The sequence below is a fragment of the Mobula hypostoma genome, chromosome 10 (assembly GCF_963921235.1).
Source record: "Mobula hypostoma chromosome 10, sMobHyp1.1, whole genome shotgun sequence".
NCBI lineage: Eukaryota > Metazoa > Chordata > Chondrichthyes > Myliobatiformes > Myliobatidae > Mobula > Mobula hypostoma.
In genome coordinates, this window is record NC_086106.1 from 59,336,389 (window position 1) to 59,352,702 (window position 16,314).

General features: G+C 39.7%; 1 protein-coding gene across 4 annotated transcripts in view; it reads right to left on the bottom strand.

Moving 5' to 3' along the window:
* Positions 1 to 16,314, bottom strand: part of LOC134352931 (nuclear pore glycoprotein p62-like) — a 33,014-nt gene that overhangs the window by 8,726 nt on the left and 7,974 nt on the right. For all 4 annotated transcript variants that reach the window (XM_063060571.1, XM_063060570.1, XM_063060569.1 and 1 more), the window contains 5 exons: positions 14,085 to 14,192; positions 10,964 to 11,068; positions 8,159 to 8,354; positions 6,853 to 6,997; positions 4,405 to 4,454 (listed from right to left, as the gene is read on the bottom strand). In XM_063060571.1, the coding sequence (XP_062916641.1) occupies positions 4,405 to 4,454; positions 6,853 to 6,997; positions 8,159 to 8,354; positions 10,964 to 11,068; positions 14,085 to 14,192 (604 nt within the window). The remainder of the gene's footprint in view (positions 1 to 4,404; positions 4,455 to 6,852; positions 6,998 to 8,158; positions 8,355 to 10,963; positions 11,069 to 14,084; positions 14,193 to 16,314) is intronic.

A 16,314-nucleotide genomic window follows, 5' to 3' on the forward strand; every position in this document is an offset into this window, starting at 1 on the left:
TTTTCATCTTCAGCTTTTTTTAGGCGGTGTGACGTTTGCTTCTAGAATTTGCTGGTATTTATTTGAATTCATTCTTCCCTCTACCAGTGAAATGTTCCCCATGCCACCAGCTGCAACACAAGCCCAAAGCATGATTGATCCACCTCCTTGCTTAATAGTTGGAGAAGTGTTCTTTTCATGAAATTCTACACCCTTTATTCTCCAAACATACCTTTGCTCATTGCGGCCAAAAAGTTCTATTTAATTTCATCAGTCCACAGGACTTGTTTCCAAAATGCATCAGGCTTGTTTAGATGTTCCTTTGCAAGCATCTGACGCTGGATTTTGTGGTGAGGATGCAGGAAAGGTTTTCTTCTGATGATTCTTCCATGAAGGTTATACTTGTGCAGGTGTCGCTGCATAGCAGAACAGTGCACCACCACTCCAGAGTCTGCTAAATCTTCCTGAAGGTCTTTTGCAGTCAAACGGGGGTTTTGATTTACCTTTCTAGCAATCCTACAAGCAGTTCTCTTGGAAAGTTTTCTTGGTCTTTCAGACCTCAACTTGACCTCCACCGTTCCTGTTAACTGCCATTTCTTAACTACATTACGAAATGAGGAAATGGCTACCTGAAAACGTTTTGCTATCTTCTTATAGCCTTCTCCCGCTTTGTGGGTATCATTTATCTTGATTTTTAGAGTGCTAGGCAGCTGCTTAGAGGAGCCTATGGCTGCTGATTATTGGGACAAGGTTTGAGGAGTCAGGGTATTTATAAAGCTTTGAAATTTGCATCACCTGGCCTTTCCTAACAATGATTGTGAACAAGCCATAGCCCTAACAAGCTAATTAAGGTCTGAGACCTTGCTAAAAGTTATCTGAGAGCTCATATCTCTTGGGGTGCCCAAACTTTTGCATGGTGCTCCTTTTTTTCACTCTAAAATTGTACAAAACAAAAACAATACACTAACCTTGCTTAAAATGTTGAAAAGAATGTTTCATCTTTAACTTTATGACTTTTGGAGATCAGTTCATCTTCTACTCACTTAACTATTCACAGTAACAGAAATTTTGTCCAGGAGTGCCCAAACTTTTGCATGCCACTACATTTACAGCATGGAACCAACTCTGCGCTAGAGAAATTCAGCTGATCTCATTCTCCTGTTCGCTTCACATAGCTCTGTCATTTTATTTACATTTTAAATATTTATCCTCTTCTCTATCAAATACAACAATAAAATTTAGCTGCACCACTACCTTGGCATTATATTCTAGATGCTAATCACTCTGCATGAAATTATTCCTATACCACATTTAGCTTTGTTACTGGTTATCTAGTTTCTACATAATCTGGTTCCTGATATGTTCTGCTGTCTAGACCCTTCATGATTTTAAAATCTTCTATCAAATAAGGCAAATGTGTGAGTATACCAACAACAAGTCAGGGTAGGAAAATAAAAACACACAAAATTGAATATGATCAGAGTGCATACAGCATTCATAACTAGAAGAATTAATTGCAAAACAGAAATTAATACGATCTAATAGAGACATGGTCACAAAATGCTCCAGATTGGGAATAACTTGTTTTAAATCAAACAGAAAAAAATGAAATGGAGCTGAATCAGCCATGCAAATACCATTTTGGGTAGTCAGCTAATCAAGTAATTTGGTGTGGATAAAACTAAGGAACACCAAAAAACATTGGTGGGAGTTGTCCATGACTCAATCAATAATGACAATGGAAGCATTGAATAAATCTGGAAAATAAAAGGATAATCCAATCATGAAATGGTTTACTCTAAAGGAAGAAAGGGCAAACTAAAAACTAGCAGTAATATGGTAGACATTAATGGAATGTATACAAGATGGTTTTCTAGATCAGTGCATCCAGGAAACAATGAGGGAACAGGTTATTCTACATCTAGTATTATGAAATAAGAAAGGGTTAATTTATAATATGAATGCTAATATGGTGGTTGAATGTTATTATCAATTAAAAATTATTTATTTCAATTTAAAAACTGGTATCTTTAATCAAAAAAGCTATACGAGAGACAACTTGGTCATGTTAGGAAAAGGCATTAAAATGTTTAACAGTAAATTAGCATTTGTCTAATATTTAAAGAATTAGAGTTTAAACGAATATTTCTCCAATTAAGGAATAAAGAAGTAAAACGAAAATAGTTCTGCTGTGTCTTTCAAGGAAAAGGTTTGTAACATTATCAAAAAAAAAGCAGCAAACCTAGAAACTTGGAGGATTTCAGAATTCAGCAAAGTGGCACCAAGATACGTATTGATAAGGGGAAATGGGATCTGAGAATAATCTAGCACTAAACAAAAATAAATTGCAAAAGCTTCTATAGATACACAGAAAAAAATCACTCAGAGACTGAGTCAACTGAAATTATATTGGGGAATAAGGGAATGGCAGAAAGTAAGTGATAATGATATATTTTGAGAGGGCTAATAAGTTGAAACCATACATAATGAAAAGTAGGACTTTAGTGTGTATTGAAGGAAAAGTCAGTCATAAAGTACAGAAACAAGCTCATCATGTCCAAGCGGACCATTTTGCCAATCCACACTAATCCCATTTACTACATTCGGTCCAAATTCTTCTGTGCCTTGCCTGTTCAAGGAGCAGCCATTTATCAATTTGTCAGCATTTTACATATTTTCTCTCAATGATTTCAATGGGCTGATTTAAAAATAATCTGATCTAATAATAAATGCCTAATCTATCCATATTATTCTCACAAACAACAGATTCTCACCACTGAGGTTTTACTGAAATCACAGTGACTACACAGCAAAAATGATTGCTTGATTTAGCTCCAGAAGATAACAATATCACACTTTAAGAACCCAGCAGCCCAATTCCATACGCCAAAGGTGACAAGCCAGTTACTTATGATCCTATTTAAAAACTATTGAAGGTGCAGGACAACTGAAAATGTTAAACCGAGTTGAGTGGTGTCACATCAACAACCTTGCATTCAACATCAGTAAGACCAAAGAACTGATTGTGGACTTCAGAAAGGGTAAGATGAGGGAATAGGAACCAATCCTCATAGAGGGATCAGAAGTAGAGAGAGTGAGCAATTTCAAATTCCTGTGTGTCACTATCTCTGAGGATCTAACCTGATCCCGACGTATCGATGCAGCTATAAAGAAGGCAAGACAGCGGCTATATTTCATCAGGAGTTTGAGGAGATTTGGTTAGTCACCTAAAACACTTGAAAACTTCGATAAATGTACCATGAAGAACATTCTGACAGGCTGCATCACTGTCTGGTACGGTGGGGGGGGGGGGGGTGTTACTGCACAGAGTTGTAAGAAGCTACAGAAAATAATCAGCTCCAAAATGGGCACTTGCCTCCATAGCATCCATGGAGCAGTGCCTCAGAAAGGCAGCGTCCATCATTCAGGACCCTCCTCACCCAGGACATGCCCTGCTCTCATTGTTAAGCGCTGGTGATATTAAACCTGATTCCGAGTCTGAAATTGACACACTGTTATTAGACAATCAGAATGCATTAACTACTTGAACTCTGAGCTTCAGGCAGTCTCAGTGGCAATACTCAGGAAAGAAGGTTTAAGCTCTGCTCTAGGACTTCCTTCACTTTCAAATGTGGCACATTGGTACAGGACCAAAATGTGCATTGTTGAAAATGTAATCATTTGTAAAATCAGCTTCACCTTGCCTGAATATTATTTACTTAATTGCCAGTACATGACAAAGGACCATTTGAAGGAGAGCAGGCAGCCTTTATAACTTTATAACACTATCAAAGTCAGATTATTCATCACATATGAGGAACTCTATGAAGCTATCACTACCAGACTGAAACAACATACCAATACAAGATAAAAAAACAGAAAATGTTTGAAAAACTCATCATGTGAGGCAGTAAATATGAAAAGTGGTAGATGTGTTGGATCTGGGCCTGGATCCTACAGTCAAGGATGCAACCGTTAACTGACAAAGGGTCACAGACTGGACACATTCACTTAATTCTCTTTCTACAGATGCCACCTGCCATGCTGATCTTTTCCAGCATTTTATTTATTGTTTTCAGATTTTCAACATCAGAAAAAATAAACAAAAAATAAGCAGGTACTACTGGACCTCAGGATTGAAAACCGTTGAGGCACTGCCTCTGTTAGCTATGCCATTGTGCTGTGCCAACAATGGATCTCACAGTTCTCAACCTGGGTTCAATCCTGAGGTCCAGTGGTACCTGCTTAGACCAAGTGGGTTGCCCCCAGATACTCCAGTTTCTGATGGTCAGCATGCACACAGTTGGCTCTGGAGCCCATTTAAACACTGTATTATTCCGTGAATCAGAATATCCTGTGTTCCAAAGAATAATGAAAGATAGAATCCATGTGGTTAAAATACTGCAATACCGAATGCAAACTTACCTCTTCTGATCCAGTTTCACTTTCTCTGCCTCTCGGTGTAAAGCAGTGATCTGTGAAGAAAGCAATAGATAAGAGAACAGGATAGAATGGCTTTCACTATTCATTAGACCTAACTGTTGCAGGCTCCCCTTTGAAAGAGGGATGCTCAGTTGAAAAATATAAGCCTTTAAGTCCAAAATCAGGTGATACAAATGGTGCAGTTTATGTGCTACAAAAATACATTGTGCCTATCTATAAAGGGAAGCTTTGCATGTCCAATACCACTATCTCAGAACTTAGTGCTTATATTCTCTGCGAAGAATGCCTCTAAGCTCATTGCTAATTTAGATGCAGAGCAGAATTCAGTCCAGAATCCTCCAGTGTAGATTCCATTCTACAAGATCAACATGGCTATATTTTCCATTTCCAACACTAAGTACATTGGTTAATTCAAGGCAATATTCAGTTGAAATTTTCTGTCTACCAGAAGTACAAGACCACAAGTACACGCAAGAGAATGGGAGCAGGGTAAGCCATTCAAGTATGATCATAACTTTCCTGTGCCAGTTCCTCACAACCCTTAAATTTTTCAAATATTCATCCATCTCCACCTTAACTCTTTCTAAAGATCTGGCCTCTACCACCCTCAGTGGCAGAGATTCACCAAAGAGGAAACTTTTATCCACTCAGTTTGAAATGACTGGGCTATTATTTATGACTCTCCCACTAGTGAAAACTTTTTGATATCCAATTTTTGTCAAGCCCCTTTAAGATCTCTTACATTAAAGTACGTTCAACACTCATTCTCCTATGCTGCAAAAAAGACAGGCCCAAACTGTTTAGCCTGTGTTGACAGGACAACCCTCTCATCCGAAGAGTTAGCCTGATGGATCTCCTTTGGACTGTATCCAATGCTACTATATTTCTTTGCTGGCAGGAGACCAAAACTGGACACAGTATTGCAGATGCTATCTATAAATTTGCTGATGATACAACTATTGCTGACAGAATTTCATATGGTGACAACAGGACATACAGGAGTGAGATACATCAGTTAGTTGAGTGGTGTCACTGCAACAACCTTGCACTCAATGTCAGTAAAACCAAAGAAATGATTCTGGACTTCAGAAAGGGTAAGACGAGGGAACACACACCAGTCCTCAGAGGGGTAAGTAGTAGAAAGAGTGAGCAATTTCAAGTTCCTGGGTGACACACTCTCTCAGGATCTAACCTGGACCCGACATATTGATGCAGCTACAAAGAAGGCATGACAGCGACTATATTTCATTAGTAGTCTGAGGAGATTTGGTATGTCAGCAACAACACTCAAGTTTCTACAAATGTACTGTGGAGAGTATTATAACTGGTTACATCACCATCTGGTACTGGGGTTGGGGGAGGAGGTGGGGGGCAGTTACTGCATAGGATCAAAATAAACTGTAAAGAGTTGTAAACTTAGTCAGCTCCAAAACGGGCACTAGCCTCTGTAGTATCCAAGACATATTCAAGGAATGATGCTCATCGATTCAGGAACAGCTTCTTCCCCTCTGCCATCCGATTTCTGAATGGACATTGAATCAATGAACAATACCTCAGCATCTTCTTGTTTCTAGTTTTGCACTACTTATTTAAACTATCTATGTACAGGTTATACACACACTTCCTGTCATTCAGTTTTTTTTTATTGCTATGTATGGCATTGCACTGCTGATTCAAAGACAACAAATTTCATGACATATGACAGTGATATTAAACTTGAGTCTGATGTGGCCTCATCAACATCCTTAACAATGGTAACAAAGCCTCTTTAATCTTATACTCCAACCCCTTTGCAATAAAGGCCAAAATAACCTTTGACGTAACCACTTTTTGGACCTACCAGTTAATGGCTTATGATTCATGCACTCGAGTACTTAGACCCTCTGAATTTCATGCATTTACAGTATCTACTCATTTAGATAATATAGCATCTAATCTGTCTGTTTTCAATCTATTTACATTTCTTCCAATGCCTCAGGCTCTTAATTTATGCATCAGCCTCCCATGCAGCACCTTGTCAAATGCCTTTTGAAAATCTAAAAAGATGGAAGGCACACTGCTATTGCAGAATAATCATGGTAGCTTCTATCCATTAACTACTGTTACTTGCAAAAGCCCCAAATCCACAAATCATTTAAGGAATTGTAACAATGGGAAAGATGGAAGATGACGAGGCAGCACAATTGGATGTCGTAGTGAAAAAGGCCGGATATTTGTCTTTATCAGCTGTGGCATAGAATATAAGAGATGGGACATCATGTTACAGCTTTATAAAACATTTGTTTGGTTACACTTGGGGTATTGTGCAGTTCTGGTCACAACATTTTAGAAAGGATGTGACTGTGCTGGAGAGGAGATTCATCAGGATGTTTCCTGAACCACTAATACAAATTTTACTTTGTGCAACTGAATAGACTGCACTTTGCTCACCTTTTCTCCATTTTCAATCAGCATTCGATCCCAGGCATTGACTTGTGTGGCCTGGTGTAGGAACTGTTTCTCCTGTTCCTCCAGCTCCACACTCCACTTGTTGATCAGACTTTCCAGCTGAGCATACGACATAACTGGAGAGGCACTGCGAACACAAGGAACAGGGCAGCTCAGGCAAAACTTCCGTAAGTCAACTTCATACCAGTCACGCAGCACTCCCCTCATCAAGTAGCAACAGCAACACTGCCATCCATCAGATACTGTTGTTATTTGTTGAACAGACTAGTATCAAAGGCTGAAAGCCAGCTCTCTGAAATTACCTGATATCCAACACTGGACCAATGCACCACAAATGAACATCAGATCACTGTCCCTCAGGCAGTGGTCATTTAAGCCTAAAGACCTTCACCTACAACCTCCAGCCTTGATCTCCCAAGCTTACAGGGCCTGCTTCTACCACCTCGCCAATCGACAAGAAGTCCCTAGTAGATTTATTCCAGTTTGTTGTTGTCCCAAAAAAACTCACATTTGATTGTATTCTTTCTTCTCTTGTTTGATCATCCCATTTAGACTATAATACCTTCGCAGTTTCTAGGCCCCTGCTTATATTCATCAGAGATGGGCAATTTCTGGACATCTCCATCCTATACCAGGATGGCCTAAGAGCCCTTTAGTCTTTCCAGCACCATAACCCTCATATGAATGTACTTGTTCACTTGATGAACAACTTCTCTAATCCAATTCATTCCCTCCAAATCAAATGTGTAGCTATGTGAACCTGTGTTTTTGTGGGATGTGGAAAAGTCCTTACTCACAATTCCACACTCAATAATTCAGGAACAGCTTCTCCTCCGCTATCAGATTTCTGAATGGACAATGAATCCATGTGTACTACCTAACTACTTTTCCTCTCTTTTTTGCACTACTAATTTAATTGTTTTAATATATACTTCTTATTGTTATTTATAGCTGCTATTATTATGTATTCCAAAGAACTGCTGCCACAGAACAACATATGCCAGAAATATTACATCTGATTCTGTTCTCCCTCATATTTTTCTTCAAAAGATCCTGAAAAGATTATTAACCGTTTCCCTGTCCACAGATGCGATCTAACCTGCCAAGCAGTTCCAGCATTTTATGTTTGTATAAATCAGACTTTACAATCACAAGTTTTTAAAATTTTGCTTTTCCATTTTAATTTACATTGCAGTGAGTGTCTCAAGAGCCTCCACCATTTCGAAGCGGCCTCAGACTTTAACCTCTTGCATAGATGAAGGAAAAATCGAGGACCAGTTTCACTTACCTGGTTGTAACAGCAGCACTGCTGGTGGATGCACTGGTAGTTGCAGTGGTGCAAAAAGTCGTGGTGGTAACTGTTGCAGTACTACTCACACTTGCAGTTGTCCCAGATGGAGCTGGTGTCATGGAGAAACTTACTGGCGTCTTCAGGCCCAATGAAAATCCAGAGCCTGTCGTAGCAGCAGCAGAGGTGCTAGAAGCTACAAAACAAACTCTGGGTGTTAAAACTTTAGTCACAAGAGTATACACATACATAACCAAGAAATACAAGACAACTAAAATATTCTATCTTGAGACAGAGATTGCCTTTCACAGGCAATGTGTGTGTTGACAATGGATGTGTTTTCCAATATTAAAGTTACAAGAAGTGGTGCAGGTACACTAAGTGAGGTAGTTTTGGTCCCCATAGTGAAAAAACAATATAGTAGCACCATCAAATAGTGTAATCATTATTCTATTTGATATGGTCTGAAAATGAACACCATTATCCAAATGAAGCAGACACTCTACTGACCAAAAAGATCACAGTGCCATAGAAACATAGGAAACAGAGCACAAAACTGTGCCGAACATGTCCCTACCTTAGAACTACCTAGGTTTTACCCATAGCCCTCTATTTTTCTTATGCCCCATGTAGACATCCAGGAGTCTCTTAAAAGACCCTATCGTTTCCGCCTCCACAACTGCCGTCAGCAGCCCATTCCACACATTCACTACTCTCTGCGTAAAAAACTTACCCCTGACATCTCCTCTGTACCTACTTCCAAGCACCTTAAAACTATGCCTCTCATGCTAGCCATTTCAGCCCTGGGGAAAAGCCTCTGACTATCCACACCATCATTATCTTGTACACCTCTATCAGGTCACCTCTCATCCTTAGTCGCTCCAAGGAGAAAAGGCCGAATTCACTCAACCTATTCTCATAAGGCATGCTCCCCAATCCAGGCAACATCCTTGTAACTCTCCTCTGCACTCTTTCTATGGTTTCCACATCCTTCCTGTAATGAGACGACCAAAATTGAGCACAGTACTCCAAGTGGCGTCTGATCAGGGTCCTATATAGCTGCAACATTACCTCTCGGCTCTTAAACTCAATCCCACGATTGATGAAGACCAATGCACCGTATCCTTCTTAACCATATGACACTTATTCTCAATACTTGATCACTTAAAATCACCCTTACCTTGTAATGAAGCTACCAAGCTGGGCACTTCAAATCCTAACCATGTGTTGCTTTTAAGGTTTCCTAAAACCAGAGGTAATAACTTTATTTCTAAGTCCCCTATATGTCAACTCTTAAGCCAATGGAAATTCTTGAATAGCTTTCAGTTTGCAAACACATTAAGAAAAATCCCAAATTACAAAGACTGAGATCCTATAACCTTTGTCAACTGATAGCTTAACTCAAGCTGCCACTTCCAAGGATTTCTGCAAACTACCACAGATCTTGGTGTTTATTCCACTTTTGGAAAAGTAAAAGCTGGCTTATATTAGAGCCATAGAGTCACAGAAAAGTACAGCACAGAAACAGGCCCTTTGGCCCATCCAGTCCATGCCAAACCATTTACTCTGCTCTGTCCCATCAACTTCTCTTCATTTTTTTTAATCAAAAAGCATTATCTCTTACATTGAAGTCTATGAATCTACCAACTGATGTCCTCCTAAAGCCAGTGACCATCTTTCATGTGGGAAATAACATTTCCAGGTTGCATGCTTTCAATAAAATCTTTCACCTGGCAGTGAAAGATTCTTCATAAAAGGAGGGCCCAGAACAGCATTGTCAGGGATCCACAAGGACGAAAAGCCCAATATCACCCAGGTATCTCAGAACAACTACACTGAATAAAAGTCACTTGGTGTGCTTATTAAAGTTGATGACAGTAGTGTGCATTCTAAGGCTGCAATAGATATTAGCTTCCTTAATGCACTTGACAGCTTAACACCAGCTTATCCAATCCTCTAGATGTTCAATTCCTAGAGTGGCAGAATAACCCATAGTATTTACAGTGCACAGTGGCGTAGTGGTTAGCACAAAACTTTACAGTACCCATGACCCAAGTTCAATTCCCAATTCTGTCTGCAAGGAGTTTGTACTTTGTCACCGTGACCACGTGGGTTTCCTCTGGGTGCTGCAGTTTTCTCTCTCAGTCCAAAGACTGGTTGGTTAATTGGTCACTGTAAATTGTCCTGTGATTAGGCTAGGGTTAGATTGGGGTATTACTGGGTGGCACAGCTCGAAAGGCTGGAAAGGCCTATTCTGTGCTGTACCTCAATAAACAAATATTTTGACTGGACTGGACTGCTAATTAATCGTCTCAAACTAGAAGATCATAGACAAAGCATGGAACAGGGCCTTCAATCCACCACATCGGCACTGACCATCCAATGCCCCTTCACACCAAACCCTGCACTAGTCACTCTTTAGTCTTCCATCCCATATTAGCTTCCCCATTCCCTATCCAATTTCTACTGCTCGCCCCACACACTAGGAACAGTAATTCATAGTGGCCAATTAATATACCAGACCACACATCCTGGGATTTAGGAGGAAATCAACATGGTCACAGGGTGAATATGCAAACTCCACACAGACTACATCAGAGGTTAGGATCAAACCCAGGTCTCCAGTACGGAGAGGCAGTAGATCCACCAGATGCAACACCAAACCAGCAAAGTCTGAAAATAAACTGAATGCACAAACTCTGGCAAATGATGAAAAAATGAGCTATGAGCCAGCCTGTCTTTGAACAATACATTACAGAAGGAGTAGTTTGTAAACACGCATCCATTAACAGAATCTATACGTACCCAAGGTTGTAGCTGTAGTCAGAGGCAAGGCTGCACCTGTTGGCTTGAACCCAAATGGAGTAGAAGATGAAGAGGCAGCTGGAACTGAAGTAGCATTGCTGGTCACTAAATACAAATAGAACTGGGTTAGGAAGAAGTACTGGGTTGATACAGAAGCTAAAGATGTATAGATTCACAACAAATTTCAGTTCTCACTGTTATGAACCTGCAGCTAGCTAAGATGGACTATACACTATGAGTCAGCTTCATCTTTAAAACAGAACGTTGAAAATACTCAGCATGTTAAGCAGCATCTGTAATATACATTGTACCTAGCTACGGTAATCCTATTTATCTGCATTACTAGCCTTCTGTGCATTAGGGATTCAATGATTTGTCATGGTGTTTCTTAAATGCCTCCACCACCTTTACAAATGGCATGCCCCAGACTCTAACCACCTTACATCAAAAGTATTAATAATAGCGTTCAATAATTATTGGAAAAAAATTCTAAGGGACAGAGTTAATGTTTGCTTGGAAAATCATGGCTTTGTGCATAGGAAATCTTGTTTAAATCTAATTAAGATTTTTTTTGAGGAAGTAACTAAGAAAATTAATGAAGACAGGGTGGTAAACATGACTTACATGGACTTAAGCAAGGCTTTTGACAAAGTTTTGTGTGGTAGTCCGGTTAAGGTTAGGGCACATTTAAACCAAGGAACGTAGGGAAAGTAGTCTAAAATTGGCTCAGTCACAGGAAGCCGACCGGAGTGGTTGAGAGGTGTTTCTCTGACAGGAAGCAGAGCAAACAGCAGTGGTAAATGGAATTTAATCTAGATGTGCAATTAATGTATATTGGGATGTCCAATACTAACAAGGCATATGCAGTAAATGGCAAGTGCCTCAGGCATGTTAATGTTCAGAGGGAAATAGGGGTGCAAGTCCATAGCTCTCTGAAGACAGCAACTCAGGTGGACAGGGTAGTGAAGAAGGCAGCTGGAACTGAAGTAGCATTGCTGGTCACTAAATACATATAGTGACCTACAGGGTACTCATGCTTGCCTAGAGAGGCTGAAGCACTGAGTACAAGAGTCAGGATTTCAAGTTGCACCTGTAAAAACATTGGTCAGGCTTCATGTAGAATACTGTGTACAGTTCTGGGTCACCACACTAGGAAGGAAATGGATGTTAGCAAAGAAGAGTGCACAGAAAAGATTTGTCAGAATGTTGCATGAAATAGAGAAATTGCAAAGGCTTGAATTTTTCTCAGTGAAATGTAGGAGGCTGAGGAGCACAGACAGTCTTTTTCTGAGGCTAAGAGAATCTAAAACTTGAGGGCACACATTTAAGGTAAGAAGGAAAAAATTCAAAAGATGTTACGAGCAAAATTTGGGGTCTAATGAGCATAAGAGGAAGTAGCTCAGAATGTATTCATGATCAAAACAGTTGATTTGGGACACATGGCTTGATTCTGAACTGAAACAATGAATTCATGACTCTGTGGAAAATGTATAGGCATATACCCTATCTATCCCTCTAATAATTTTGTACATCTCCTCCACTCCAGGGAAAACTAACAGCCTATCTAGTACCTCTTTATAATTGTAATGCTCCAATCCAGATAATATCCTGAGAATGCTCTGAGCAGCTTTGCCAGCATGATCACATTTGCTATAATGTGACAAACAGAACTGCACACAATATTTCAGAATTCCACAACACTAACCAGTGTTTCATAAAGTTGAGGAGGACAGTCAGCATTTCAGTTCTTTTACTAAATGCTGTGGTTTTTTCAGCATTCTTTTCTTTCAATTCAAGTTTCCAACATATCCCCCCCCCCACATTAGTTCCACGCTTGTCTTTTTGAATGAGCATCACTGTACGGGTAATGGAACTAAAGTAAACATCCAACAGTCCCAGAATAGATGAATCACAATTTAAATAAAAAGTAAAGACTTCTCTACACTGTCAACAATTATCACTTAATGGGGATGTTCATTACTGAAGTATACGAGGTAAAACCTAATGAAGGTGCTATATTCAGCAATGTCCCATTAGCCCTCAAAACGATTCCATGCAAATAATTATATAGAGAAGTCATTATCTCACTTTTGTGTTACCCCCTTGGATTATGGTCAAAGTATCTGTCTCAAGCAAACATGTGCTAACAAAACTGGAATCCGAGTATCACTAAGGACCAAAAAAAGGTCTAATGAATCTTATACAGCAACCAGAACTCCATACACGTTTATACAAGTGAAAATAAATCTGCACTGTATCTCAAATCCCTTAAAAAAAAGTCAGGGTCTACATGTATTTGCAGTCTCTCCATTATTGGAACCAAATCAAGTGTCGTCATTCTGCAGAATGACCATGTGTAAGTAAGCTCACTGTTCAAAGTATATTTATTATGAAAGTACGTATGCAGTATACAACCCCAAAATTAAGTCTTCCCCAGATAGTTATGAAACAAAGAAATTCGTAAGGCCAGTGATGTTGTGGGGATGGAACTGGACTCTCTGACGGTGGTGTCTGACAAGAGGATGCTGTCCAAGTTGGATGCCATCTTGGACAATGTCTCCCATCCACTACATAATGTACTGGGTGGGCACAGGAGTACATTCAGCCAGAGACCCATTCCACCGAGATGCAACACAGAGCATCACAGGAAGTCATTCCTGCCCGTGGCCATCAAACTTTACAACTCCTCCCTTGGAGGGTCAGACACCCTGAGTCAATAGGCTGGTCCTGGACTTATTTCCTGGCATAATTTACATATTACTATTTAATTATTTATGGTGCAACTGTAACGAAAACCAATTTCCCTCAGGATCAATAAAGTATGACTATGACTAAAACAAGCAGAAACAAAACGTAAGTGTGTAAACCCCAATTTTCAGTCACAAACTATTCAAGAGAATTCAAAATGTGCTCTACTCTGATAGCAACCTTGGAAAAGAGTAATTTGATGCACCCAGCCTCTAGGGTCATGAAACAAGATAACTCAAAAGATCAAGACTTACTGACTACAGATTACCGAAATAAATCAGTATATTCACCCAGGTAAGCAACTGAAGAACAGTATTTATAAATGTAAGATTTTGTAATTGCTACTATTACAAACATACCACTGTTGACTCACATGTAAATCCACTAGTCACGGTAGAGGTGGAAGGTTCTGAGCTCACCACTGAAGCAAACAGAGATGGCCCTGCTGAAGATGAACCAGTTGAAGATCCTGTGGTCAAACCTACAGGGACAGAATTTTCAAGCTTTGTGAAATTCATAGGCAAATGTCTCCCAGAATGAACACCCGGCAAGCTTGGACTAGAACATATTGCTGTTTAAGGGTACTGTTTCACTCATACCAAGGGTCGAATAATGCTTGAAAATATTACCCATAAACATAAACCACTGCTGCAAATGCATTCAGATGGCTTACATGGATTTTACTAAGGCTTTGACAAGGTCCAGTATGCTGGTCAAGAAGGTTAAGACACAAGGGTAGAGACTGGTTGGCAAACTGGGTCCAAAAGTGGGTCAGTGATAGAAGGCAGAGGTTAGTGGTAGATGGGTGTTTCTCTGACTGAATGTATAAATGTCTTAGATGAGAATATAGGTGGCCTGATTCATTAGTTTGCATATAACATGACAATTAGATATTTAAAGTATTATGTACAGCCTGAGTTAGCACACCATAGGAACACAGTGATAGTAATAATGTTGTGCCGAAGCGATTCACCAGGATTTTGTATGGAATCCAGCACTTTGCTTATAAACAGAGATTGGAAAGGGAAGGTTTATTCTCACTGCAAGGTAGAATGCTGAGGGGTGACCATATAAAGGTTTATAAAATTATGAAGAGCATACAGAGGATATTTGAATAATTTTCTCAGGGCAGGGGAGTCTAGAACTAGAGGGGAGAAATTTAAAAAGGAAACCTAATGGGTAAGTTTTTCCAAACTGAGGGTGGTGGTTATCGAGAACAAATTCACAGAAGTTATAGAGGCATATACAATTACAAAGTTTAAGAGGTATTTGGACAATTACTTCGATAAGAAATAAGTATAGGGTTATAGGCCTAATGCAGGCAAATAAGATTAGTGTAGGCAGGCAACATGGTCAACATGGAGAAGGGCTGAATGGTCTCACTCCATGCTGTTCGATTCTATAATTCAAAAGCAATCTGGAGATAGGACAAGGCTATGCAAAGAAACTCGTGAGCAAGTAGTACCACACCCAGTTAAATCCAAATGCTAAAAATAGGGCATAATCAAAAGAACCCTAAAAGCTTGACATAAGAACAATAACATATTTGGACAAACTACTGTTCAAGAGTCATATAGAATTTTGTCTGTTTTGCTGGCCAAAAAAAATCAAGCATTCTTTATTAGAGCTTCACTTTGTACACTGTGAAGGTGGTTACAAAACAGAAAAACTCATTCAGTTCATTCTATCATAGAAGCTCCCATTGTTCTACATGCCTCTCCTTACCACCCCAATCTTCCCTCCTACTGAAAACCCAGTTGCACCTTTCACTTTCCCAGTCCTGACCAAGGGTCGCAGACCCAATCACTGACTGTTTCACTATCCAAAGTTATTTCAGAATTGCAGCGTTTTTCCAGCATTTTCTATTTTTGTCACATAAGTTACCCGCCTAGACCAAACAGTGAGTTAGCATCTGTGAATGTACTCTAGAAGCAAAACCTACAAGAATACCAAAGATGCACATCAATACTAGAGAGACTTCTTGAAAGTTATCATACCAAAATGTTAATTAGAAGGGAAGAGAGAGTACATTTTGTTGGTCTTATCAGTGGGTTTTGATGTGAAATAGGCAAATTACAAGTCAATCACTAGGATGGGAAACAGCAGTTGAGGAAATAAACGTTGCAGTAAGGTGACCAAGTCCTGATTTAAAAATTACCCAAAATTTAATGTCAGGTTTAAGTGGTGAGTGTAGCAGGCTGGAGATGTGTGTCTACCAAAGTAGATATAAGATGCTCCTTTCCTCTGCTAGCCTGCAGGCTACACCTTGGCCTTGGGCAAGGTGTGGTACATGCTTAGCCTCACCCCCACCCCAGTCAGGGTCATGTAAAGCCATGGGAGGAGGTAGTGGATGGTTGAATGAGCAGCTGGTGCATATCACAAGTCCTGGTTATGTGACCACTGACGCCAAGCAGACAACGTCTAAAGAGTATTGATAACGGCTGGGGTCACCCATCCTGTAAAGACACTGCCCAGACGGTAGTAATGGGAAACCACCTCTGTGGAAAAATGTGCCAAGAACAATCATAGTCATGGAATGATCATAATCGTCTACGTCTTGCAACACAGCACATAATGAATGAACTTAAGCAGTAATCATTGAT